The sequence below is a fragment of the Bos grunniens genome, chromosome 16 (genome assembly GCF_055505025.1).
Source record: "Bos grunniens cultivar Pamir isolate PY7600 chromosome 16, Bosgru_T2T1.0, whole genome shotgun sequence".
NCBI classification, from domain to species: Eukaryota; Metazoa; Chordata; class Mammalia; order Artiodactyla; family Bovidae; genus Bos; species Bos grunniens.
The window spans coordinates 41,980,644-42,007,856 of NC_141180.1; the positions used below are offsets into that span (position 1 = coordinate 41,980,644).

A 27,213-nucleotide genomic window follows, 5' to 3' on the forward strand; every position below is an offset into this window, starting at 1 on the left:
TCACCACCTGATGGGAAGAGCTGACTCATTGGGAAAGATCCTGAGTTGACAAAGATTGAAGGCAGAAGTGGGTGACAAGAGGATGAGATGGTTGGATGGCATCACCAACTCAATGAATAGGAGTTTGAGCAACTCCAAGGATAGTGAAGGACAGTGAAGTCTGGCGTGCTGCGGTGCATATGGTCACAGAGTTGGACATGACTTACTGACTGAACAACACTACCAAGTTATAAAAAGATCGTGACTTCTGCCTTGGTGCTTTTTTTGGATGTTCCTGGAATACATATGAGTACCCATGTGCCTTTCCCTACGGTTAAGAAAGTGACTGCTTTGTGTGGGAGGCCTACTTGGCCATTCTATTCTCCTTAATTATACCTAATGTACCTTTGGCAGGAAGGTTTAAAAAAAAAAAAAGCAGCACCTGAACCACGTCATTCTGGGCTGCTGAGGAAGGAAAGTTGGTAATATCTATGAGTAGTTGTTTTCCCCCCCGAGACTTGAAATTGAACACCCCCTATTGGCAAGGGCTTCCCAGGTGGTTTAAGTGGTATAAAGAACCCACCAGCCAATGCAGGAGATGTGGAAAGTGGTTTTGATTCTTGCGTTGGGAAGATCCCCTGTAGTAGGAAATGGCAACTCACTCCAGTATTCTTGCCTGGAGAATCCCCTGGACAGGGGATCCTAGTAGGCTACAGTTCCCATGAGGCCACAAATAGTTGGACACAACTGAGCACATCTCTTGGTAAAAAAAGAGAAAGAATACATTGATCCATCCTCTTTCTGTCCCTCTACATCATCCTTGAACCTAGGACTTTCTCATCTGGAATCTCAAGCCTGATTAATTAAACTTCCTTTAATTCTCCACTGAATACTAATGCATTTATTTGGGAGCTCCCTTTTCATTTCAGGTGAATAAATTGTTGACTTTGCTTTTTTTGCTCAAAAACCAGCTAAGACCAAAATTTACATATAAATCTACTTATTAGCTAGCGTGTCAATAAATCAATTAGTATTACCCAAACAATTTTAGGTTTTAATCATACAATCAAGTTAAGCAGTAGGATCAGGGGGAAGACAGAGTGACTGGAAAATGGTCCCAGGAAATAGAGGTCAGGTATCAGTGACGGCAACCTGCAAGACTTCAAGCCACCACTAGACTACACTCAGGTAAGAACTGTCTTCTACATTCCCAGCACATGACACATATATGTACTTGATCAACTGACTAAATTATATCAAAGCCTCATCTCTTGCTTAAACTCTAGTTCATGTAAAACATCCTTCTCCTTTGATATTTCTCTGTCCAGGGAAATGTGTGTGTTTTTGACAATAATTCTTTGGAGTAATTCTATGTTGGAATATGGAGTAAATTAGTGAGTCTTGCCCAAGCTTTACTAAGATTTATTTTGGGTCCCTCCATTTCCAGCCAGAAGAATGGTGATTCTATTGTCTACATTCAGCAGTTTACAACACCAAGAAAGACGACTCTCCTCTTCCTTGACAGACTGTTTTCAAATGAACATGGCTACCTCGAGAACAGGGGCCATACATACTATCCTCAAAAGACAGTCTTTACTTTGACTGAATAAGCTTTATAGTTCTTCAAAGTCAGAAATCAAGTTTCGGGGTGGCATTTTTTCCCCCTAGAGCATAATGTACTCTTACTTCAGATTTTAGGAATGGATAGGAAGCTCCAAGACTCATTATTTAGAGAATACTTTATTAGTTTCTGTAATCAAACCCATGTAGATAAGACCTTACATATTTAATACAGTGTGTTACCCCTGTACAAATGGAAAAAATTATGTTTAACGTTTCTAGACCAATATGGCTGTTAATTTCTGTACAATGCCAACCCAACACGGTACAACTGGGATACTTTTTCCAAAGTTGACAGCACAGCTAAAGTTTCCAAAAATTCAAATTATATATATATATGTATATATATATATAGATTTATTTATTTATATAAAAAGACCAATAGCAGTATGTTATGCATCAATAGCAGCAACAGCTTTTCCAAGTTCTGCAGTCATCTGAACAAAATTATAGAGACATCCAGGACACTCCATTAAAAAAAAAAAAAGTAAAAAACCAAAACCTCAGAAAACAGCTAAGTTCTGTTACTGTTGTGGTACCTGGCACCATTTTTTAATTACGTTTCTCAATCATCATCTGGAAAGAAAACATTCTAGAATAACGTCATTAAAAACAGATCTGATAAAGCACAGTCACTACTACATATCATAAAGCAGGTACAAGATATTTTACATTCACAGAGGTATGATACAGTACTGTCCTACATCTATAATACTAGAGGATATAATTAAAAAGGCATTATTTGAGACTTGATTCTACTTTCCAGCAGAGGGCCCAAAGGATGGTTATGACACAGCTCTGGTACAGAAATGCACCTTCTTAGATAGGATTTCCTTTCTTCATTGGCATAGTTCTAGGTACTCACTGTTCTTCATGAACATCAGCTAAAAACCGTTTAAAAAAATAAACAAAAACCAACCATTGGATTCATACAAAGATGACTGAGGAGAGGCAAGCAGGACTCAACCTAAGTAGTATTTGACCAACTCCGTCATGTCTGAATGGTTAAGAGCTTCACGGAAGAAAGGAGATGCCAAGTAGCACTTCAAAGCTTTGGGCCACAACCAAAACACAGCATCATTTCAAACAGAAGCAGTAGCCAAACAATGCCCACTTGGGTATGTTCAAGGATGTTGACGTCAGTATTTCATCATCTGCTCACTCATCCAGGAAGAAGGGGAGATCAGTTACTGTACTTTGATTGTGTTCAACTCAATCACCATGTTACAAAAATAGCAAGCTGCCATAATAAAAAATAAGGCTCCTCTATCCAGCACCAGTTATCTTCTGTTCTTCACCACCAAGCCCATAAATGCTCTAACCATATTCCAAGAACAAGAGGGAGCACAGAAACCACATCTGATGTCTTAGCTGGGACCATCACTTTGTTCAGGCTGAGCTATTCCTCTGTGGTGTTATTTCCCTCATATTTCTGGTGTTTCATCTAACCATAAGGATTTTAGTTCTACATTATATGCACTCAGGAATGTGTGCACGTATTCACATACAAATTCTGACTGAAGATGCATGGCCGTCAACAGAGTGCATGTTATACAGTAGGTGCAAGCTGGCAAAGCCTCATTTACGGGTGCAGCAGCTGCGTGTCAGTGTAAATCGCTCCTATGTCCCTTGTGCACCTCCAGGCTCTGGACGGGATAGTGTCAGAGACCACTTTGCCCCTTTGGCTGACGGCATTGTCTAACTTCATTCTCCCTCTTTCCCCTCTCCCTTCCCCTTCCCCCTGCAATAACCCACAGCCTTTAAGATTTTGTTTCTTCGGTTTTGATCGCCTGAGGTTTGATTGGTCCAGTTCTAATAGGTTTGGTGGCTATGGTGGGTGCAGGGGGTGGCTTTTCTTCTACTTTTTCCTGACAGACACCAGGAGGGTCGGTCAGGGTTTCAGGAGGTTTACTTGAGTCACTGTCCACTTTCTGGGCTTTGCCTCCTATCTGTTTGTTCTGTTGCTGTTCAGAGAAGAACCGTTGCGTGGACTGAAGAACCTCTGCTCTCTGCTTTGCCTTAAAAAATGAGAAACAACAACTGAAAATGCTGCAGTATAACCAAAGCCTGTCAATCAATCTCAGTTCAAATCTTTTTACCAATCACAAATCAGTTTTCCCCACGTTGGTTTGGCCCCAAAGTACCTCATTGATCTGTCAGCTTTTAATGGATAGATTTCTTCCTATTTTTGAAAACATTCCATGTGATTCAAAACAAAACAAAACAAAACAAAAACTGAAAAGAATAGGACCACCTCCCACCATCTTTCCAAAGTTTGCCCTTGTAAAAAAACAATAAAATATAAATTGCTGTTGGTTTGTATCTTTTCTGTAAAAAACTTATTGATATCAAATTTTATTTAGGGAGTCTGCTTGCAAATTTGAAAACATATATATGTAATACTTAAAACTTCTATTTATCAATATGTGGTCTACAATAAAATGAAAAGGAAGCACTTATATTGTGGCATTACCAACACCTAGGACCAAATGTCTTGTGGCTGAGTCCTCTTCCCACAGCTCTCTTCTGCAGGGGAAGAGCATCAGAAATTAGTAACTACAACTTCACTTGATCACTAAGTTCTGATAGCTCCTACCACATTCTGAGCTGGTAAAATAATTTCCTAGTTTTATTGACGCTGTGCCCCCAAAGAATATACTTACGTCAATCTGTAAATTATACCACCATAACATACACAATTAAGACTAAAGTTTCTACACCTCTTGCATATAACAAAAGCTCTTCATGTTCTACAGGTAACCTGTACTATTCAAAGATCTGAAGCAATTTCATGACATCTGTATCCTTTTCCACCCCATTATTAAGCTCTAATGTAATTTCCAACATGCGGATGTAGGAAAATCAAGTGGCAAGGAGGCAACAGAACTGGAAACCAAGGCCAAATGGTTTCCAAAGATTTCTACACATATAGTATTTTTAATAGTTACAAATGGATGGAAATCCTAGGTACGCAGCCTTAATAAAAGCAGATAACATTCAACAAGTGTTTCACTTCAGGGCAATCTTTAAATTTGATTATTCAGGATCACAAACAAGGGACATCAACCCAGAAAGAAACTTTACTGAATCAACTGAATTTTCTAACAGGATTGTCCTAAACATATTTCTAATTCAGAATAAAGTGTGACTATGGACATTTCCCATTTGAAAGCGGTAAGCTTTTTTTTGTTCTCATCTTGCCTGATATATATACTGACAAAATTGGCAGAAGTACTAAGACTTTAAAAGTCAAGTCTAAGTAAATATAGAAACAGAAATAAATTATTCAGCTATCTGTACTGGCAGACAGGTTAAGTTTATGCTGCAAGAACTGTCCCCACACAGACTCCTCAAGGCACCCTTCTGCATTTAGCAAACCTCATGTTTATCAGTGCCTTTTATCATGAAGGATCCCAAAGTGCTTTTTGAGTTCTTCATCTACAACTACACAATCAGTTGTGGAATACGGATGCCTCAAATGGCAGGCAAAAAAAAAAAAAAAAAAGATATGAAACCAGTTTGAGAAGAAAACTATACTTGGATGCTTGGATGACTCATGAAGGAAGAAAAATCAAGATAACATGCCTTACCCATTCCAGAGTTTTCACATAACAATGATTTATATCTTGGGATGGGGGTGGGGGTGGGAAGGGAAGAAAAACCAAAAAGAAAGAAAATGGGGAAGCCTGTAATAATTCATATTACTTATTTGCTCTTCCCAAAAAATATAGCAGCTAAACTCAGATCTCAAACATTTATTCTATAAACAATTCATTTGGCCACAGAGTTTAAAACGTTAACTTGTTTGCTGACTATAATTGCAAAAATAAGAAACAAACAAAAAATAAAAACATAAAAAAGAAAAAGAAAAGTGTGTGTGTGTGGGGGGGGGTGGGGGGAGTAGGAAGAAAAAAAATTAAATTAAAAAAAGGAGGTGGTGATGAACAAAAGTAGTTAGTGTGGTCAAGTCTGCTAAGACAATGAATGCCTGGATAGGCAGTTACGGGTCCAGAGGCATCGTAAGACATGGTTCAGAGACAGATTCGTGCTCTGTTGGCTGTTAACACTGTACTAACCTTCATGTCTTGTTCAGCCTTCAACGCAGCCTGGGCCTGATTACCTCTGACTCCAGATAGTGATCCACAAGGACCCCTGGCTACATGTGGCAAACGAGCATGGCTCATGAGGCCTGTGGTCAGCGGAGGAGGCATCTGACTGGCCAGTGCCATTGGTGGCCTCTGAACAGGCGCTGGGAAGGTGTTAGTATGTGGGGCTCTTACCAATGGAGGGACCAGGTTAGGTTGAGAGAGAATCTGAGTGAAAAAAACAAAACATACAACATTGAACTGTTAAAAAAAAAAAATTGCCAACTAGACTAGGTTGGCTTATACCAGAGTAAATCTGTGCCCATTCTGCCAGTGAAAGGAAGTGTATGGGTTTGTGCCATTCTATTACAGGACCAAGAAGAAACATTCTCCATGCTTGGAGAATCTGACAAAAATTAGGCAAAGCAAGCTATGGCACTTCAGTTGGTTCTAGCATTTCAGCTACAAATTCTGAAGGGGAAATAGAAAAGCTATTAAATAGGATATCTTTTTAAAAAGATATAATTGCAGAAAAGGCACATATACCAACTATAATCTGAAGATAAATGAAAATACTACTAATCAACAAATATATGAGAGTTCTTATCAACTTTAGTCCTTCCATAGGATTAGCGAAGGGAAGAGAAGCCAACATGTTTACACATATTTTAGAATGTCTTTTAGAATTTCTGTATCAATTGCATATAGTTACCTTTAGAAAACAAAAACCAAACCCCCCTCCCCAACTTTTAAACTAGAAAATGTTAAGCACTGGGACCCTTCTCTGAAAAGTCAGCTTCTTCAAAAGATAAAAGGTTTGGGACTGAAATAAATTTTTAGAGCTGTGTGGGGAATCTTTTGACTATATTTCAATTGTCTGCTTTAGAACTATATGGTTACTACTTGTGTCTAGCTAAAAATTGTACAGAATATATTTGAATGTCATAAATTTACTAAAAGCTGTTTCTAAACTGGTTATAATATGGCAGGATTATAAAATCAGAGAATTAGCCAGATTAGCAATCACTCGCAAGTAAGTAATACTCATTTCTCATTTGTATCTGCCCACCTGGGGTGCAAACTGTGTAGGAAATGGTTGTGCCATTCTCACAGTGGCAGGGGCTGACTGGAACTGCTTCTGATAGACAATGCTGTTCATTTTGCTGGACTGGCTGTTCGGACTTGTGGAAGTAGCCCTTGGAGAGAAGCCATCACTGGTCAGTAACAGTAGTGCCATGTAAGTAATGCTGTTAGTTTTTAGAGACATGGCTTTTGGTAGATTCATCATACTTGGTAGTTGATGAAAATTTACTGGAGATACCAAACATTATGCTGGGAATGGAAGTGCAGATGTGAGAAAGCATACTAGCTTGATTTTCCCAGGGTTAAATTTTTTTCCCCCTTAAAACAGAGTATAACAAATACATTCTTATTATAATTAAGCTTAAATAATAGTTTAACACTGTGGGTAAAACTATGAGAATGTCTTATGCTTATTATAGGAAAAGTGACATATTAAGTATCTAACAGAAACATGCTACTCAGCTATTTGGAAATTCTATAAGCAAATTTAAATGCCCATTTTACCGGAAAGGACTAGATGTTGGTGTGGTGCTTCTGCCACTGATTGGAGGAGTGCCTGGTTTTATATCAATGCCACTTCCAAAGGCTTTTAGTTCCATTTCAGACATCTGAGGAAGAGCATAAAGTAAACTTAACATTTTTGCAATTCCATAAATTAAAGTGCTGTGTTTAGTATTTTATCTATAATTTCATCTGGCATAGAGCAAAGAACCTTAGAACAAGATTTTATGATTTCTTTGTTATAAGGTAAAGACAGAGGGCCTAAACACATTAATAGTAAGTGGATTAAAAAATAAGTATACTGAGCCTGACATTTTTTGGGGAGTGAAAGAAGCTTGATTTTTATAGACTATACAGATACATAAATCTAAACTCATGGCCTTAAATTCTCAAAAAAACTGCATACATTTCTCTTCACTTACTTTTCCTGTGGTTGCGATCATGCTATGCTGTGTTCCAGCAGGGATCAATCCCCTGAAAGGCTGGCTTACTTGTGCAGTACGACTCATGCTCTGGGCCTGTGCTTGTGGGGCAGTATGCTGTAATGGGGGCTGAAGAGTCTGAGGCAGAGCAATTAAAGGCTGCCCTGTAGATCCAAAATTAGGCAAAGAAAGCTGGGATGCTGGTAAAGGTACTGTAACCTAGAAAATAAGCAAACAGAAACTGTAGCAATTTGCTTAATCTGTTGTATGTATATCCCTTTAACTATATACATGACTCTTCAAATACTTCTGAGTAAGATTTTAAACAGAATACTTCAATCTATTAATATATTTCACATGTAAATATCTTGATTAGTGACTACCTCCATTCTTTTATTAAATGTGCAACAATAAAACAGATTAGCAGTAGAGAAACTCTGTATGAAATAATTATGACTGTCTTTGAATCCACAGTATGTCTTAATAACCCCAGAATACAATAAAATCATGAACATACACTTTAAGAAAGTAGTTACAACTTTCATTTTTACAATAGATATTTTTTATATTATTTTAAAGGTGTGGTCAAAATGAGCTTTGACCAAAAAAAAATCTTTCCGGTGTCATACAAATAGTATTTAATTTGAATGTCAATACGGTGATATTTTCTTAATTTTCACCCCCTAAAATATCCACCAAAAATAGCTATGAGAAGATGACTAACGGCTTGCCTCTCTCCTCCAGCCCTCCACCAACTTTTTAAAGAGTAAGCTGATTTATGAGATTGTCAGAAGGCAGTTTCATAAACATATACATTTCACTGAAAATTATTATTACATTCATATACTTAAGAAATTTTTTTGTTATTTTTACTCTATCATACTCTGCTACACAGTCCTATGTATTATATTAACTGGTGTGGGTGGTCTTCAGGGTCTTCCTTCACCTCTAGCATGGATGGGTAAAACATTTATCACACTTAGATGTAACTGCATGTACTGGACAATAGTTTTCCATTGTGGACTTTCCATTGTGTCCACAAGACTTGTGGACTCTTTTGTTAAAATAATTGATTATATAAAAATCCATTTTAGGGACTTCTCTGGTGAACCAGTGGCTAAGACTCCATGCTCCCAATGCAGGGGGCCTAGGTTTGACACCTGGTCAGGGAACTAGATCTTACATGCCAAACTACAGATCTTGTATGCCACAAAAAAGACCTTGTGTGCTGCAACTGATACAAAATAAATATTTATTAATAAATAAATAAAAAGAAGTCCTCTTTAAAAAGAGGTAAAGAGCATTACTGATTTTATGGGAAGTGAGGGTGAGAAGAGGGGTGGTGTAAGACTGAAACATGTCCCACTACCAGTGGACCCCAGAGAATTCCTAAATTCCTCAGGAAAAAACTCTGAGGCCACTGGACCATCTCCCCATCTTGGTTCTATTTTAATCCCCCAACAACAACAAAAGCAACAGCAACAACAATAATAATAAAGAAAATTGAGGAAATTTACCATGCCATAGTTTACCTGCTGGAGAGCACTTGGTGACTGGGCAGTGTTATAAAAATTTGTCTGACCAGGCTGTTGTACTTGTCCAGAATAAAGATTTGAAGCCTGGGTAAGATTCGCTCTAGCCTAGAAAATATTTTGTAAGAAGTAGATTGAAATACTTTCTAATTCAGGATCAAAGGTTACAACTTCAAAGTAATCTCAAAGAATCTGATTAGCATTAGACAGAAAGGAAGATTTTGTTTTTTCATTGTGTCTTTTAACATTTTTTTTTTCCCCAAAACTCTTTCTTAAATAATTTGCTGAATAGGAATACAAAAACAGTGCGTGATTCTAGCTCTTGCCTTACCTGGAGAAGATGTGTATCGATCAGTTGAGAACCTCCTAGTCCTGATGCCTGACCCAGCTGATGTTCATACAATATGGGAATAGGTTGAGTATTTGAAGTTTGTTGGAAGGCCAGACCTGACTGTGCTTTGGCAAGTTCCTGGTGTTGGACAGCTGGAAAGTTGTGGATGGCAGTACCAGAAAGGACCATAGATGGCTGGGACAGACTGCTTTGCATAAAGGCTGGCTGAGATCTACGGAAGTATTAAAGAGAAAGGCATGTTTTAATCTGAACTCTTAAGAATGAGTATCTCAAATGACCAAATACTCTACTTAGCGTAACTAAAGAGGTAGAGAATACAGTGTCTAAAGCACTTCTTTCAAGACTTATTGAGCCCTACATACAGTAGAGCTCTGCACGTTAAACTTCTGGGAAAAGGCTTATTATTACTCTTGCTGAGAAAATGCTAAGATTTTCTTCTCTTTAACAAGGAGAATAATTCTATTTTCCTGTGTTCATTAGTAAGCTCAGAACCAAATCTGTTGTTGTTCTCTTTGGTATTACCAGTCTATTTGAATTTATAGAACCAACAGCTCTGATTTTTAATATCTGTATTTCATTACAGATAATATATACATAGTATACATATATAAACATGTAGTACATATATTTCAAGACCTCTATGGAATAAAGCAGAGTAGCAGTTAACAACAGGAGCACCCACAAAATTCCATTTTGTTAATTGAAGCATAATGGACTCATAACATTAGACTAGTTTCAGGTGTACAATGGAATGATTCGGTATTCATACATATGCAAAATAACCACCACAATGAGTCTAGTTAACATTAGTCACTACACATAGTTACACATTTTTTTTTGTGATGAGAAACTTTTTAAGATCTATTCTCTTAGCAATGTTCAAATATGCAAAACAGTATTATGGCCAAAGGGTATATGACTCCCTTATAAAGGGGATGTAATGTACAACATGGTGCCTATAGTTAATAATACTGTATCGCATATTTGAAGGGTTTTTAAAAACATACAATGCTGAAATATAACCCCAGACTGCCCTATTATTTCTGGGATGGAGGCAGGAACAAAACCCATTAAGCAGGAACACCTTTCTAGGGACACAACTAATTTTTACAACATCTACTTATAATGCTTCAAACATAAAATGTGAAAACATCAGTATACAGTTAAAACTATACCATCTTGGCAGAAATTAACGCCAATGATTCCCTGTTAATAAATACTACGCTAATTAGGTTCAGAACATGAAACAGCAGAATGATGTGGAAGGGATACAAACAACTACTTTCAAAGTCGAAACTGGTGCCTTTCAGGTAGCCATTTGTCACAATTACATAGACATTTACATACATACACACACACACGTTACATATTACATATATATACTTAAAAAGTTCATCTTCCAAGGCAATTGTTAAAATGGGGGTTACAGAATGTCGGTGCATTGCAAATTCATCTCCCATGACTATTGAAGACATTACTAATTACTGAACTCTGTTTAACACAGCTCAAAGGTAGCAAACTTTTCAACAGTGTTTCAAACAGCCAATTAAAAGGAGATTGGTTTTGAGATTAAATCTATTTGCTCTTTCTAAATCTACTAAAGTTTTTTTTATAAATATATATTTTCTGGATTTTTACATTTGTGGAGTTTGGTTTTTTGTTTGCTGTTGAGTGCAGAGTCTTAACCACTGGAAGTCCCTCTACTCAACTTTTAAGTTTTACTACAAATTTCAATATAATCTCAAATTTAACAACATGAAAGAGACTGCCTATAGTTATATTTAGGGTAATAATTTTACTTGTACTGAGAATTTTTTGGAATAACCAAACTAAATGACAAGAGTAGTATCAGAATTAATTAATTAGTATTAATTATACAGATGTACTCAATGCTACTGAAAAATCTTTAATAAAAAACAAAAGTGAGAGCCCCATTTATTAAGTTTACCAATAATTCTGCTCCTTTGAGAAAGTGTGACTAGCTGAGACCACCTTCTTTAGGAATGAAACATGATCTGTAGAAATGAGCTATATCAATCAATGCCAATTTTAACCTATAAAGTATGGAAATTCTACCTGAATCACTTGAAAGCAAATTTCCAAAAGGAAATGTCTAATTTTGCAAGCTAATTTACACTAAATGTCCTGAAAGGCATTTCTTTTTCTTTTTGATGGTTCAGAGCTATTACCATGAGTACTGATGACAGATGTACCATGATGATGACTGAGTTATGCCATCATCACTGCTATTATTCAACCCTTAGGCAACGGCACCCCACTCCAGTACTCTTGCCTGGAAAATCCCATGGATGGAGGAGCCTGGTAGGCTGCAGTCCATGGGGTCGCTAAGAGTCGGACACGACTGAGCGACTTCCCTTTCATTTTCACTTTCATGCACTGGAGAAGGAAATGGCAACCCACTCCAGCGTTCTTGCCTGGAGAATCCCAGGGGCGGGGGAGCCTGGTGGGCTTCCGTCTATGGGGTCGCACAAAGTCGGACACGACTGTAATGACTTAGCAGCAGCCACCCTGCCAGTCTCATTAAGTTGGAGATGAGAGACACCTGGGTTAAATCCAGGATCTGCCACTTATTTGTACTGTAACATTAGGATAAAAACAAAATAAAACCCACAACCTCTTCAAATGTCAAACAAGGATGACTTAATCTACTTTATCTGGTCTTGGGAAAACCAAATAAGTTAGTGTATGTCAAGGGCTGAGTAATATATATTAAGTTGGATAAAGATCAGTTTTTATTACTTGCTTAATTGCAAAGATAACAGGATGAATCTTTCAAAAGAATGGTTTCTTCTATACTATACTCATATACGACAACATACTCATCACTACTACTTCTGTTCTGTTTCAGACACTCCACTTCTCTCGCTTTTATTACATTCCATCCTGGCCTCTGCCTTCTTACATACTGCTATCATCTGCTGTGCCTTAGCTCTTACACAGAGCAAGTCTGATTTACAGTTGTTAGCAGCGAGGTGGCACTTACACCTTTAGGTCCTTAAGCAGTTTTTCTCTGTGATTTCTAATTTTTATGGGACTGCTGTTAGCCTCTTCTTCAAGAAGCTTTGAAGCTTCACTTTGTTCAATAAAGTCTGACAGAAATTACCAGAGGCTGAAGTTCATGACACACATGCAAAACAATTATATAATGCAGTTTATAAGAAGGTCATCTTACTTTTGGGGGGAAGGAGGGAATAGACAGGATATGGCAAGAAGGTTCAGCATTTACATTGTTTCCAACATCATCACAAACATAATTATAAAGCATTTACCTGTATGGCTGAAGTGAAGAACTGAATAGTTCCTGAGCCTGGGAAACAGCAGGCCCAGCACCCAAACTCAGCTGGGCCTGATGCTGTCCTTGCAGTGGGGCATAAATAGGGATTGGGATCTGCTGAACTGAAGTTGGCTGCAATGCAATGTAAAAACAGTATGTGAACACCACATACACAAGCGACACACTTGGAAAATAAAAATGTAAGACATGAAACAAAACATTAATGCTACGTATCAGTTCCCTTTGAAAACAAAACAAAATGTAAACGTCTAAAATTCCTTTTCAATCCATTACTAGTCCTAAACTGAACCCCCAAATACTATTACACCATAAACATGATAGGGTGAAAGAAGCCTGTGATATTTACCTGAGAGAGACCTGGTTGGAAGCCTTGTTGCTGAGCCAAGGATGGTGGAGCCAGTCGCGCATGTTGGGTATTGAATAGATGACTTGTGTCCATGTAGAAAGCTGGGATCTGAGCTACAGATTAGCAGGAAAAATAAGAACCAATGAGTGCCTCACCTTCAGAATCTTCTAAACAGTAACCCCAACCAAACTTTAAAGCAGACTTCATATTAAGTGAGCCTTCTGAAAATTCATATAGCTAAGGAAAAACTAGAAATGTGAAAAGATGCAAAAGGAAAAAGATGTAACATTTCTACCTGACAGGTATATGCAAATTAAAACAATGACACTCTCGTACTTGTGGAAGGTAGGAAAAAAACACTTTCATATACTGCCACTGGGGTACAAAGTAGCAAAATTTTATATAATCCACAAAAACTGAAAATTAACCAGCAAATTCACCCTAATTTTAAATCTACCAATTAGAATTTAGCAAAATATTTCCAAAGAATTATGCCAATTTATACGCTCCTTGGAAGAAAAGCTATGACCAATCTAGATGCATATTAAAAAGCAGAGACATTACTTTGCTGACAAAGGTCCGTCCAGTCAAAGCTATGGTTTTTTCAGTAGTCATGTATGGATGTGAGAGTTGGACTGTGAAGAAAGCTGAACACCGAAGAATTGATGCTTTTGAACTGTGGTGTTGAAGACTCTTGAGAGTCCCTTGGACTGTAAGGAGATCGAACCAGTCAATCCTCAAGGAAGTCAGTCCTGAATATTCATTGGAAGGACTCATGCTGAAGCTGAAACTCCAATACTCGGGCCACCTGATGCAAAGAACCTACTCACTGGAAAAGACCCTGATGCTGGGAAAGACTGAAGGCAGGAGAAGGGGACGACAGAGGATGAGATGGTTGGATGGCATCACTGACTCAATGGACATGAGTTTGAGCAAGCTCCAGGAGTTGGTGATGGACAGGGAAGCCTGGCGTGCTGCAGTCCATGGGGTTGCAAAGGGTAGGACATGACTGAGCGACTGAACTGAACCAACTAGAATTTGGCAAAATATTTCAAAAGAATTATGCCCATTTATATGCTCACTAACAATGTGCTTTAAGAGCCTAATAATTGAAAGAATTTGGTATAGATTCTTATCAGATTTCTTCTCCATGTTTATATTCACTACTTTGTGTTATGTTGTTTTAATATAACAGTATGTTTGGGAGAACTTTCCATATTGCTTTTATTATCATTATAAACAGTACTGCAATGAATGAACATCCTCATACATATATCTCTGATTAACAAGTAGGCTTATCTATACGTAAGACTCCAAACTGGCTTCCATGGTGGCTCAGTGGTAAAGAAACCACCAGCCAATGAAGGAGAAACGGGTTTGATCCCTGGTCTGGAAAGATCCCATATGCTGCAGAGCAACTAAGCCTGTGTGCCACAACTATTAAGCCCAAGTGCCTAGAGCCTGTGCTCTGCAACAAAAGAAGCCACTGCAATGAGAAGCCCTCAAACCACAGACAGTGATGATGAACACATAAAACATTCTGAGATACTTATCTAAAAGAATTATGCCAACTTACATGCTCACTAGCAATGTGCTTTAAGAGCGTAGTAATAATACCTATGGATCCTTACAGATACTGGGTATTAAATATGCTAAGTATTATCAATCGTCCTAATATTTCCCAAATACAAAGACAAAAAATAGCCTCACTGTCCTTTTATTCTGAATTTAAATGAGTGAGCTTGAATATTTTTCAATCATTTATTTACAATTTAACTCTGATTAATGTGTTTGTTTTTAAGGCAACTCATTCAATATCACAGTAATTCAAGTTTATGCCCCGACCAGTAAGGCTGAAGAAACTGAACAGTTCTACGAAGACCTACAAGACCTTCTAGAACTAACACCCAAAAAAAAGATATCCTTTTTATTATAGGGGACTGGAATGAAAAAGTAGGAAGTCAAGAAACACTTGGAGTAACAAGCAAACTTGGAGTACAGAAATAAGCAGGGCAAAGGCTAATAGAATTTTGCCAAAAGAATGCACTGGTCATAGCAAACACCCTCTTCGAACAACACAAAAGAAGACTCCACACATGGACATCACCAGATGGCCAACACCGAAATCAGGTTGGTTATATACTTTGCAGCCAAAGCTGGAGAAGTTCTATATAGTCAGCAAAAACAAGACCAGGAGCTGACTGAGGCTCAGATCATGAACTCCTTGTTGCCAAATTCAGACTTAAATTGAAGAAAGTAGGGAAAACCACTAGACCATTCATGTATGACCTGAATCAAATTCCTTATGATTATACAGTGGAAGTGACAAATAGATTTAAGGGACTAGAACTGATAGAGTGTCTGATGAACTATGGACAGAGGTTCGTGACACTGTACAGGAGACAAGGGATCAAGACCATCCCCAAGAAAAAGAAATGCAAAAAAGCAAAATGGTTGTCTAAGGAGGCCTCACAAATAGCTGTGCAAAGAAGAGAAGTGAAATGCAAAGGAGAAAAGTAAAGATATACCCATTTGAATGCAGAGTTCTAAAGAATAGCACGGAGAGATAAGAAAGCCTTCCTCAGTAATCAGGGCAAAGAAATAGAGGAAAACAATAGAATGGCAAAGACTAGAGATCTCTTCAAGAAAATTAGAGATACCAAGGGAATATTTCATGCAAAGATGGGCTCAATAAAGGACAGAAATGGTATGGACCTAACAGAAGCAGAAGATATTAAGAAGTGGCAAGATTACACAGAAGAACTGTACAAAAAAGATCTTCATGACCCAGATAACCATGATGTTGTGATCACTCACCTAGAGGCAGACAACCTGGAATATGAAGTCAAGTGGGCCTTAGGAAGCATCACTACAAACAAAGCTAGAAGAGGTGGTGGAATTCCAGTTGAGCTATTTCAAATCCTAAAAGATGATGCTGTGGAAGTGCTGCACTCAATATGCCAGCAAATTTGGAAATCTCAGCAGTGGCCACAGGACTGGAAAAGGTCAGTTTTCATTCCAATCCCAAAGAAAGGCAATGCCAAAGAATGCTCAAACTACCGCACAACTGCATTCATCTCTCATGCTAGTAAAGTAATACTCAAAATTCTCCAAGCCAGGCTTCAGCAATACGTGAACCATGAACCTCCAGATGTTCAAGCTGGATTTAGAAAAGGCATAGGAACTAGAGATCAAATTGCCAATATCCGCTGGATCATCGAAAAAGCAAGAGAATTCCAGAAAGACATCTATTTCTGCTTTATTGACTATGCCAAAGCCTTTGACTGTGTGGATCACAATAAACTGTGGAAAATTCTGAAAGAGATGGGAATACCCGACCATCTGACCTGCCCCTTGAGAAATCCGTATGCAGGTCAGGAAGCAACAGTTAGAACTGGACATGGAACAACAGACTGGGTCCAAATAGGAAAAGGAGTACGTCAAGGCTGTATACTGTCACCCTGCTTATTTAACTTATACGCAGATTACATCATGAGAAAGAAGGGCTGGGCTGGATGAAGCACAAGCTGGAATCAAGATTGCTGGGAGAAATATCAATAATCTCAATACACAGATGACACCACCCTTATAGCAGAAAGTCAAGAGCCTCTTGATGAAAGTGAAAGAGAGTGAAAAAGTTGGCTTAAAGCTCAACATTCAGAAAACTAAGATCATGGCACGCGGTCCCATCACTTCATGGCAAATAGATGGGGAAACAGTGGAAATAGTGGCTGAGTTTCTTTTTTTGGGCTCTATAATCACTGCAGATGGTGATTGCAGCCATGAAATTAAAAGACGCATGAAAAGACGCTTGCTCCTTGGAAGAAAATTTATGACCAACATAGACAGCATATTCAAAAGCAGAGACATTACTTTGCCAACAAAGGTCCATCTAGTCAAGGCTATGGTTTCTCCAGTAGTCAGGTATGGGTGTGAGAGCTGGACTATAAAGAAAGCTGAGCGCCAAAGAACTGATGCTTTTGAACTGTGGTGCTGGAGAAGACTCTTGAGAGTCCCTTGGACTGCAAAGAGTTCCAACCAGTCCATCCTAAAGGAGATCAGTTCTTGGTGTTCATTGGAAGGACTGATGTTGAAGCTGAAACTCCTACTTTGGCCACCTGATGCAAAGAGCTGACTCGTTTGAAAAGACCCTGATGCTGGGAAAGATTGAGGGCAGGAGAAGAAGGGGATGACAGAGGATGAGATGGTTGGATGGAATCACCGACTCAATGGACATGAGTTTGAGTGGACTCCGGGAGTTAGCGGACAGGGAGGCCTGGCGTGCTGCAGTCCATGGGGTCACAGAGTTGGACACGACTGAGCGCCTGAACTGAATGCTGTGGAATTTAGTAGGATGTTACCCCTCCCAATATATAAATTTCTTTGTTGTTCTTAGGTTTATTCTTCCCTCATGTACTTTATCATCAATTTGTCAGGTTTCAGATAACAAACTTTGGTTCTCTGTAGAGGGTTGGTTCCACAATACCACCCTCACTGTCCCCGGCCCAGATACCAAAATCTTTAAATGCTCAAGTCTCTTATGTAAAATTGGGTACATTGTTTGCATATAACCCAAGCATATCCTTTCATATACTTTAAATCTCTAGATTACTTTTAATACCTAATACAATGTAAATACTACATAAATAGTTATCCCTACACAGACAATACAAGCTTTGTTTTTTGGAACTTTGTGAAAATTTTTTTAAACGCTTTCAATCCACAGCTGATTAAATCTGCAGACTTTGAATCCGTGAGTACACTAATCTACTATCTATGTAACATAAGTGTAAGAAACAATTGCCAGAAGCCCCTGAATACTTACCAAAGAGAGACAGCATTCAATTCTATGAGGAAACAAATTTGCAAAGCAAATCAAAAAAAACAAACTTGAAAAGGTAAGGGAAAGAGAAAAACACAGAAGCATTAAAACATCTTCATTTTCTAAATTCCTTATATTCAAATCTTAAAAATCTTACCTGCTGCAGACTGAGACACATAGACTTGTGGACTCTGTTGCTGCTGAGCAATAAGGGAAGGCATACAGCTTAACTGTGAAAAATGACTTGCAGAAGGCAGGCTGCTTGTTTGTAATTGTTGGGGTTTCACTTTACAGATATTAGGAGGGTCTGATGTGGTTGTAGATTTTGTACTCAAAGAAGAGGTAGTATATGTACCAGCTCCTACATTGGGGAGAGGGATAAAATGAGAGAAGTGTAGTGTATATTTAAGTAAATTCAAGCAAATTCAAGTAAATTCAAGCACCAACTGGAAACTGGAAAATTAATATTTATGCTGAATAAGTACTTATTATGTACTTATATACTGCATCTCAGACCAAAAGTGGATATGAAGTGGCTTATAACAGGAAGAAACAATTATCAGATGCAAATAGGACAACAAAATCTGGAGAAATATAAATAGAAAATTTAAATATAAACTCACAAAACAAGGAGGCTGAGAGCCCACAACACTGTCATAGCTTAATGTCAAACTAATACATAGTTTTCAATCATCACAAAGGATAATTGTCAGTAATGCCTAATGCAGCTCCCGATAGGCATTACTGACAGATAATCAAGAACTTTATTCATTTATGGTGAGACATAAATACAAGCACATAAATGGGCCCTGACAGAACACAACTGCTCCCCAAATGTCACAGAAACTTAAGGTTAGATTTTTTTTCCTCTTTGTGGCAAAATACCTTAAGGAGCTTTAGAACGTCAAATAAATATTTGAACATCTATTAAAGGCTAGGCATAAATGTAAGAAACACAGGGAAAAGTGCTGTACCTTAAGAATAATTATTATTAATGTAATATAAAAATTTAATATAAACTGCTCCTAGAAAGACATACAAATTTATTTCTCTCCTTGTATTTAGTAATTCTTTAAAAACAAGACAAACTATTAGTAATACTACAGTAAATAATAATACAGGTATTTGATTCAAAAGTCAGATGAAGTAGTTATTATTATTTTCAGACATCAAATGATGTTCTAAGAGGGGACCAACATTGAGGTATCTCTATTCTTCCATATGGATGACCAGGCAAGAAGGTCCTAGTTAAAAACTTATCCTAGTTGAGGGAAGTATAGGGAAACTAGACTCCAAGGAAAGGAAGTAGTTGGGTTCCAAAGAAAAAAGCAGGAAGCTTCTCAATCTCTTTATTTCCTAATCTTCCTACCATACTCTCCTGGTTCCTTTACAGCCTCACTCCCTATCCCCAAGCAGTCTGGGGCCTAAGCTGTTAATATTTATATAATGAAGATGTCTTGCAAACGGGTGGTGGAAGAAGTACAGTTGGAATACTGTCTTTGATGTGAACCTCTGGGTTTGTCTTAATACATGTCTGATTCCAGATAATATCAAATAACTATAGTATAACCCAAAGTCTAGTCCTTTTGGTGCTTAAAACTAGCACAGAAAGCTGGAATACTGAGAATCATTACTGCAATCATTAAATGAAAACTAGCCAGAGAAAGTAAATTCTGTGCTGTATACATTTTACATGCCTTGGAAAAGGAATTTCCCACTGTTTTGGAAATATAGACAGTATTAGGAAAGCTTAAAATGAAACTTCTATTTTCAGAAGAAACATGGTTATGCATATTGTAAAAGGATGTATCTTCATAGAGTCAAATATTTCAGAAACATCTCTGGTTCTTTAAGAATGATAAAGCCCCATATGAGATAAAGGATTACACTCTAGTGAAACATTTAAGAAAAACATCTTCTAACTTGGGGTGTTGATGGACTCTCCTTAAAAACAACATAAAACCCAAAACACCAAAGCCAATGGATATCATTTATTCAAATAACAGACTGGAAAGTCTCTACCCTGTAACTCTTTCCCAGAAAATATGTCAAATCAATAGACTTAGGCCAAGAGCTCCTTCAAATTAGATACAGACCACAGAAAACTTAAAAGCTTTGTGATTCCGTGTTATTTCTGAATGGGTCTAATTAGCTGTATGAGTTAAATAAAAATCAAAAGGTAAAATTTATAAAAAAGTTTAGAGGAACAAGACAGGAAATTTCCCACCAATTACTTCTAGGTATCTGTATTGACAACTGGGGTGGGAAGAAGAGAAGATCAATTGAAGTACTTTAGTCAGCCGTCATTAAATATTTACCAAGCTACAACTGGGAGTGGGTAAAGAGAGGGGGAAGAAGGCAAACTGGTAAGAAGTTTATAAAAGAGCTGATAATTATCTCATGTACAATTTTACATCTTTTACGATTATATTTTTGGGGAGAGTAAATAGGAAAAGATCTGAAAGAAATTTTAAATAATTTAAGATCATTAAAGAAAAGGTACATGAGGATTTCTACCTGACAGTGAAGTTGTGGGAGTGACTGAAGCAACAGGAATCTGCGGCACTGATGCACTTGAGAACGAACTGTAATTAGCAGTGCTTGGTCCACTCGCACTACTGCTGACCCCGCTTGCAATTGGAGGTGCTGTAGAGGTTACTGGGGACCCCTTTTCCCTTACATTTGGAGAATTCTCCCATGCCTTGCGAGCAGACTCCATCTGGAACAAAAAGAACATTTTTTAAAGCCAAAAAAAAAAAAATCATTATCCTAACACAGAACTAATACACATATATAAACAAATATATATACATAAATGTATTCCAAATACAATCTTTCAGATTAGGACCATAAGGCTTTTAAACCTTTCATTTTCTCCTTTATCTCCACTCCTTTACTCAATTGCAATGGGTTTTAATTTTGTCTCTACAGAGTTTGTTGAACGCTCTGGCAAGCAGGTCAGTGAAGTATAGTGACAGCTTTAATCATCTAAATATGACTGGGACTGGTAGGAGTCCCTATTCCTACCAGTGAATAAGGAAACGGAAATACCATGTCCTTTCGGACTGATTTAAGGCTCTGATTCTAGTAAGCAAGACATTAAAGGTCCTCCATTAAATATCCATTCTCTCCACTCTTTCTTTTTAAGTCTTTAAGCCAACATTTCTTGAATGGCAAGTGAGATGTATCTTCTGTTTGGCTATTTTATGTTCACAGTGCTTTAAAGGCAATGTAACCAGCAGGCTTTAGGCTTGGGTACAGTAGTAGTATTTCTTGTTTCATGTCCAAATCCTATTCAGCATTTCAGGTTCTGACTGCCACCATTTGTATTTGTGGGTGCTGATTTTACCTGTAGTCTTAGTTTCTTAAAAAGTAGAAATGGGTCTTATTTGATCGATTTACAGCTATTCAACAGACATATGGAGAAGGCAATGGCACCCCACTCCAGTACTCTTGCCTGGAAAATCCCATGGATGGAGGAGCCTGGTAGGCTGCAGTCCATGGGGTCGCTAAGAGTCGGACACGACTGAGCGACTTCACTTTCACTTTTCTCTTTCATGCATTGGAGAAGGAAATGGCAACCCACTCAAGTGTTCTTGCCTGGAGAATCCCAGGGATGGGGGAGCCTGGTGGGAGGCCATCTATGGGGTCGCACAGAGTTGGACGCGACTGAGGCAACTTAGCAGCAGCAGTAGCAGCAACAGACATAAATGTAAGCCACATGTAATTTTATATTTTCTAGTAGCCACACTTTAAAAAATAAAGAGGTAAAACTAATTCTGGTAACATATTTCATTCAACCCAATATATCTACAATAATAATTAAAACCTATAATCAATATAAAAATTGAGATGTTTTAATTTAAAAAGTAACATTTCAAATCCAGTATCTATTTCCTTTTACACTTACAGCACACACCTCAACCTGGATTAGCCACATTCAAGTGCTTAGTAACTACATGTGGTGTGTAGATACTGAATTGGAGAGCAAAGATGTAGATCCTCAGCTATTCTGCGGCTCATTGAACAGGAAAGGAACAGATACAGAAATTTTAAAGTTTCTTGTTCTACTAGTCAAAATATTGAGTGGAAAGGAAAACTCCAAGATAATCTACAAAACTCAGCAGCAATGACTTATATGTGTACGTGTTAGTTGTATCTGACTCTTTGCAACCAAACAGACTGTAGCCCACCAGGCTCCTCTGTCCATGGGATTTTCCAGGCAAGAATAATGGAGTGGGTTGCCATTTCCTTCTCCAGGGGATCGTTCTCAAGGAGGGATCGAACCCTGGGTCTCCCACATTGCAGATAGATTCTTTACCATCTGAGTCACTAGGTAAGCCCCATGAGAACACTGTTCACAAATAAGATTTTAAAATACCACTGTTGGGAAGTTTGTAGGTCCCTGAAGTGCCAACTTTATAAAAATTTCAACCTGATTTTAACTTTAATAATTTTAGAAATATTATGTATCTCCCTACTTCCCTCTTAAAACACACACTATATACAATTTAACCTTGATGGCCAATATCGCTACTACAAATTCAAAATATAAGACACTTTTAGGTTTGCTTCTTTCTTTTTCCTCACAGTCACCTTGCTGATTTCAAATGTGTTTTAAAACAAAAGTCTTAAGAGGGTAAGAAACAAAAGCAAAAAAGCCCCACACACTACCACTTAAGAAGTCCAACAAAATGCAATTTGCTAGTATTGAGATTTTATGACTTAGAGCAATTTTAAAGACTACAATGCCTTTTATATCCAGTTTTGTTGTATTGGAAATAAATTATAGCTTACCAATTTTACATAATATTTAGGCCATATACATTAGTTTCATTTCTTAAGCAGCAAGAAAATTTAGATTCTAATTTTAAAAATTCAAAGAACCTAAAAAGTATAATTTCTTAACTATATTCATTTTTCCTTTTGACAAATATATTGTCAGTAATACCCATATAATATTAATAGAGATTTCCATACTTTGTAAATCTCTCAAATAAAGAGAGGCATTAACAAAAATAAGTAAACACAGATAAATCAACAAGGACCTACTGTATAGCACAGAGAACTTTACTCACTATTCTGTAATAACCTATAAGGAAAAAATACCTGAAAAATAATGTATATATGCATATGTAGAACTGAATCATTTCACTGTACATCTGAAACTAACAAAACATTGTAAATCAACTATATTTCAGTATAAAATAAAATTACACTAAAAAAATAAAAATAAAGAAACTAGAAAAAGTCTTAAGCTAATACAATTTAAGTTTAGTGTAATTCAACTGTATTTTTTGGGGGTATTAAAAACATGCAGTGAAAGGCAATGTGAAGAATCAACACCCAGCCTAAAGAATAACTAATAATATTTGCTTATTTGAGAAATCAAATGTAAGATATAAGTATGAAACAGGTCGAGACAGTCATTCAAGGGGAAAAAAAACAAAAAAAGGCTGAGTATGAGGTTCAGTTCAGTTCAGTGGCTCAGTCGTTGTCCTACTTTTTGCGACTCCATGGACTGCAGCACGCCAGGCCTTCCTATCTACCACCAACTCCGGGAGCCTACTCAAATTCATGTTCATCATGTCGGTGATGCCATCCAACCATCTCATCCTCTGTTGTCCCCTTCTCCTCCTGCCTTCAAATCTTTCCCAGCATCAGGGTCTTTTCCAGTGAGTCGGTTCTTCACGTCAGTTGGCCAAAGTATTGGAGTTTCAGCTTCATTATCAGTCCTTCCAATGAATATTCAGGACTGATTTCCTTTAGGATGGACTGGTTGGATCTCCTTGCAGTCCAAGGGACTCTCAAGAGTCTTCTCCAACACCACAGTTCAAAAGCATCAGTTCTTCGGTGCTCAGCTTTCTTTATAGTCCAGCTCTCACATCCATACATGACTACTGAAAAAACCACAGCTTTGACTTTGAGTAGGAGGAACTGGCAGTAAACAGTAAGGACTGGGTAAAGATGGAGATGACACAAAGCAGAAGTGGTTGTCTTGTAAAAATTTTATTGTCTCAAACTTATATTTAGGCAGCTTCTTAAAAAGAAGTTGGGGGTATTAAAAAAAAAAAGAGATGTGTGTGGGGGTCAAGGGGACAAGTGGTCAGGAGGCTGGAGAATCAAACACCAAGAGTCTAGAAACAAACATTGACCACATTATAAAACAACTTAGTTACTTCCTCTCTTGACCATCATCAAAAAGATTCACTGGCAACCAATGCAGCATGACAAAGTCCTGCTATAGTAGAGGATATACTGGCCCAGGTTGTAAAACTATAAATACATAGCACCAAAGAGATAAATAAACTGCAGCTAAAAATAACCCTCACTTAATTCCATATCTGTACATCTGTTCTTTTTAACCACTGACTACTTTTGAGGTGAACAACTGATATAAAATAGTCTCAAATAACTCTATTGTACAAGAGTATTAGTAACACGTAGCACAGTTCAAGATTTTAAGTGTAATAGGTGATTAAAAAAAAAAAATAAGCCTAAACTTCTTGACAACAAAAAGCATGTGCTGTGTAAAATCTCTTTTGGACTCTTATTCAATAATTATCCAACAAAAATCAAATAAAAAATGACTTGTTTTAATCAATTACATCTTTAGAACTACCACTTTGCATTCATTCAATTCACACATGACTTACAGGAAAGACAGAAAACTAGCATTCTTAACCATTATTGGTACTTATGATAAAACAAAACAAAACAAAACAAAACATGCAACACCAGGTTACTTGCTTTCTGCATGACTAATGTTTCCAGTAACTATTAGTCTCTAAGAGGAACCCAACACAAACCAAATATAAAACGTTCTCTTGTATTTTTAAGACAAAATTCACAAGCATAGGCCTCATTTTAAATATGAAGATATATCAAGCTACTACTATGTGGTATTAAAAACTAATAAAATTTTAAGGTGTAATTTGACGTCACTCCATTTCCTCAGCTTAGTATTGCTGATTATTGCACTAAACTAGTATGAACACCAAGAGTATTAACTTCTGTCCCCTTGCATGCAACAATCAAGGACCTTTAGAGGCGGATGTTGTACATACCTTGAAGGTGAGGCTGAAAGTAGTGGGAGGAACTGAAGTGAGGCTGGAGCTCTGTTGTATAGTCTCCCTCTTAGGGAGCGGGAGGGTGCTGGGCAGGGGCACCTGAAAAGGTAGGCAACACATCACAATCTAACTAAGTCTGCTGCAAAAGCCCCATTAAATATAATGCTAATGTATTCTAAGGTTATTTTCACTAGAACCAACAGGAATATTTGACTGAATTTACATTGCATTTATACTAATTGATAACTATGGACATCTTAGATCAAACTTCTGAAAAGAAATACTATCTGCTTATTTATACTTCACTGACAGAAAAAGAATCTGTCACATATATAAGGTATAAACTTAAAGGCCATGCTCCTATATTTTAATGTATATACAAAACACTTGGGGTTTTTGTTGAAATGCAGATTCAGACTCGCTTAGTCTGGGGAAGTCACAAAATCCTGCCTTTCAACAAGATCCCAGGTAATGCTGATGCTGCTGGTCCCTGGACCATACCTTGTAAAGCAAAGCTCTAGGGAATATAATTTCTATCATTTACAGAACCCACAGGTTCTATATGAAGCATTTAACATGATAGAGTAAATATAAGAAAGTCTCTCTACAGCAACCTAGTTAACTTATAACTAGATTCAAGAATAAAAGTAATGTTAGGAGGAAAGGCTATAATTATCACCTCCACCTTGTTACACTAAACAAATTATGGTAGCAATACATAACTGTGATAAGTACTGTTATTTAGTAGAAACTTGAGATATTGGAAACTTGCTACCTTTATCTCTTTTTTTCTTCTAATTCTCTGGATCTTAAGATTTTATTATGTACTACTACATGACTGATTTTGATGGTTCAGTCAGTTGTTTAAATAAAATGAAATGCTGGGGAGGGGTTTAAGATAATCACTTTGTGATACTATGGGCAATCTAATGGAGATTATTTTATAAATCTTTAAAACAGCTGCGCTATAATGATCAAAAAGAACACCTGCATTTAAATCTTCAAGATTTAAATGGATATGAATCATCCAAGATTCAAAACAACTGTAATATTAGGTACTACAACTGATAAATCAGTTAAGATCCTTAAAAAAAGTGTGTTAAGCCTCAACAAGAGAAATACGCCATCTTTCAGTTTAATTTTTATTTTTTAGACAGGCCAAGTGGCTTGTGGGAATCCTAGCTCCCCGACCAGAGATTAAACTCATGCACTCTAGGTGCAGAGTCCCAACCATTGGATTGACAAGAAATTCCCCAGTTTAATTTTTAAAAAGACCACAGTTCTATGCATAAAATGGAACCCCTAGCCTAATGAATAAAAAAGCGACATTTCAAAAAGTCCTAAAAATTTCTACATATAGAAAATTTGTTTTTAACACTATATTAAGCTCAGAATCACCACCAAACTTGGCACAAATAAGCAACACTGTGAAATCATTTTACACTGATGACTTTTTATAAATGCTCCCTGACCCAAACTGAGCTTGTTTTCAAATACATTCTGAATACATTGCTAAAAATCAAACACAGACTATTTACTTATACACAAGACGGGGCATCTTCCCTTCAATAGTCCTCTGTATACAAGCCACTATGTTAATTAGCCCTGCAGATCAGACGGAAACCATTAAAACGTTCATGAAGATATTTAATGAGTTTTAAGGGTTTTGAGATTAATGATCTTTCCTTTCATATTCATATTTTATAAACTAAATTTTTAGAAAAGGGTAGTTTGGCAGAAGGCATCATAATAACTCTGGAAAAGGTAACATATTCTATATTTTTCTAAAATGAGAAAAGACACCACAATTCAAATATAATTAAACCTTACTGAAACATTACTGATTCAATTTCAGTTATCATTACTTGATAATCCACATAGTGACACTAGGTATTAAACTGACCAAGCCTTTTTGCCCTTCCCTAGTATTCCATTGTTTCCTACAGAAAGTTAAATAAACCTTTCCTCAAAAGGTCAGGGGAAGAGGAAATTGGACAAATTACATTCATCAGCTCCAAAAGTGCTCTCCTATCACAAAGACAAAATGTGTGACTTCTTCCTTTCTATACCTTTTCCTTCAGCCAG

At 37.3% G+C, this 27,213-nt stretch overlaps 1 protein-coding gene across 27 annotated transcripts in view; it reads right to left on the reverse strand.

Moving 5' to 3' along the window:
* Nucleotides 1-1,703: 1,703 nt before the first annotated feature.
* Nucleotides 1,704-27,213, reverse strand: part of PRRC2C (proline rich coiled-coil 2C) — a 95,318-nt gene continuing 69,808 nt past the window's right edge. For 9 of the 27 annotated variants that reach the window (XM_086344701.1, XM_086344696.1, XM_086344699.1 and 6 more), the window contains 12 exons: nucleotides 25,126-25,227; nucleotides 20,576-20,777; nucleotides 18,216-18,419; nucleotides 13,237-13,349; nucleotides 12,865-13,001; nucleotides 9,554-9,785; nucleotides 9,208-9,330; nucleotides 7,691-7,909; nucleotides 7,272-7,375; nucleotides 6,754-6,880; nucleotides 5,676-5,912; nucleotides 1,704-3,617 (listed from right to left, as the gene is read on the reverse strand). In XM_086344701.1, the coding sequence (XP_086200827.1) occupies nucleotides 3,360-3,617; nucleotides 5,676-5,912; nucleotides 6,754-6,880; nucleotides 7,272-7,375; nucleotides 7,691-7,909; nucleotides 9,208-9,330; nucleotides 9,554-9,785; nucleotides 12,865-13,001; nucleotides 13,237-13,349; nucleotides 18,216-18,419; nucleotides 20,576-20,777; nucleotides 25,126-25,227 (2,058 nt within the window). In that variant the 3' untranslated portion in view covers nucleotides 1,704-3,359. Of the gene's footprint in view, nucleotides 3,618-4,072; nucleotides 4,126-5,675; nucleotides 5,913-6,753; nucleotides 7,017-7,271; nucleotides 7,376-7,690; nucleotides 7,910-9,207; nucleotides 9,331-9,553; nucleotides 9,786-12,864; nucleotides 13,002-13,236; nucleotides 13,350-18,215; nucleotides 18,420-20,575; nucleotides 20,778-25,125; nucleotides 25,228-27,213 lie in introns of all 27 variants that reach the window. The other 18 variants (XM_086344709.1, XM_086344708.1, XM_086344707.1 and 15 more) reach the window with 14 other exon arrangements.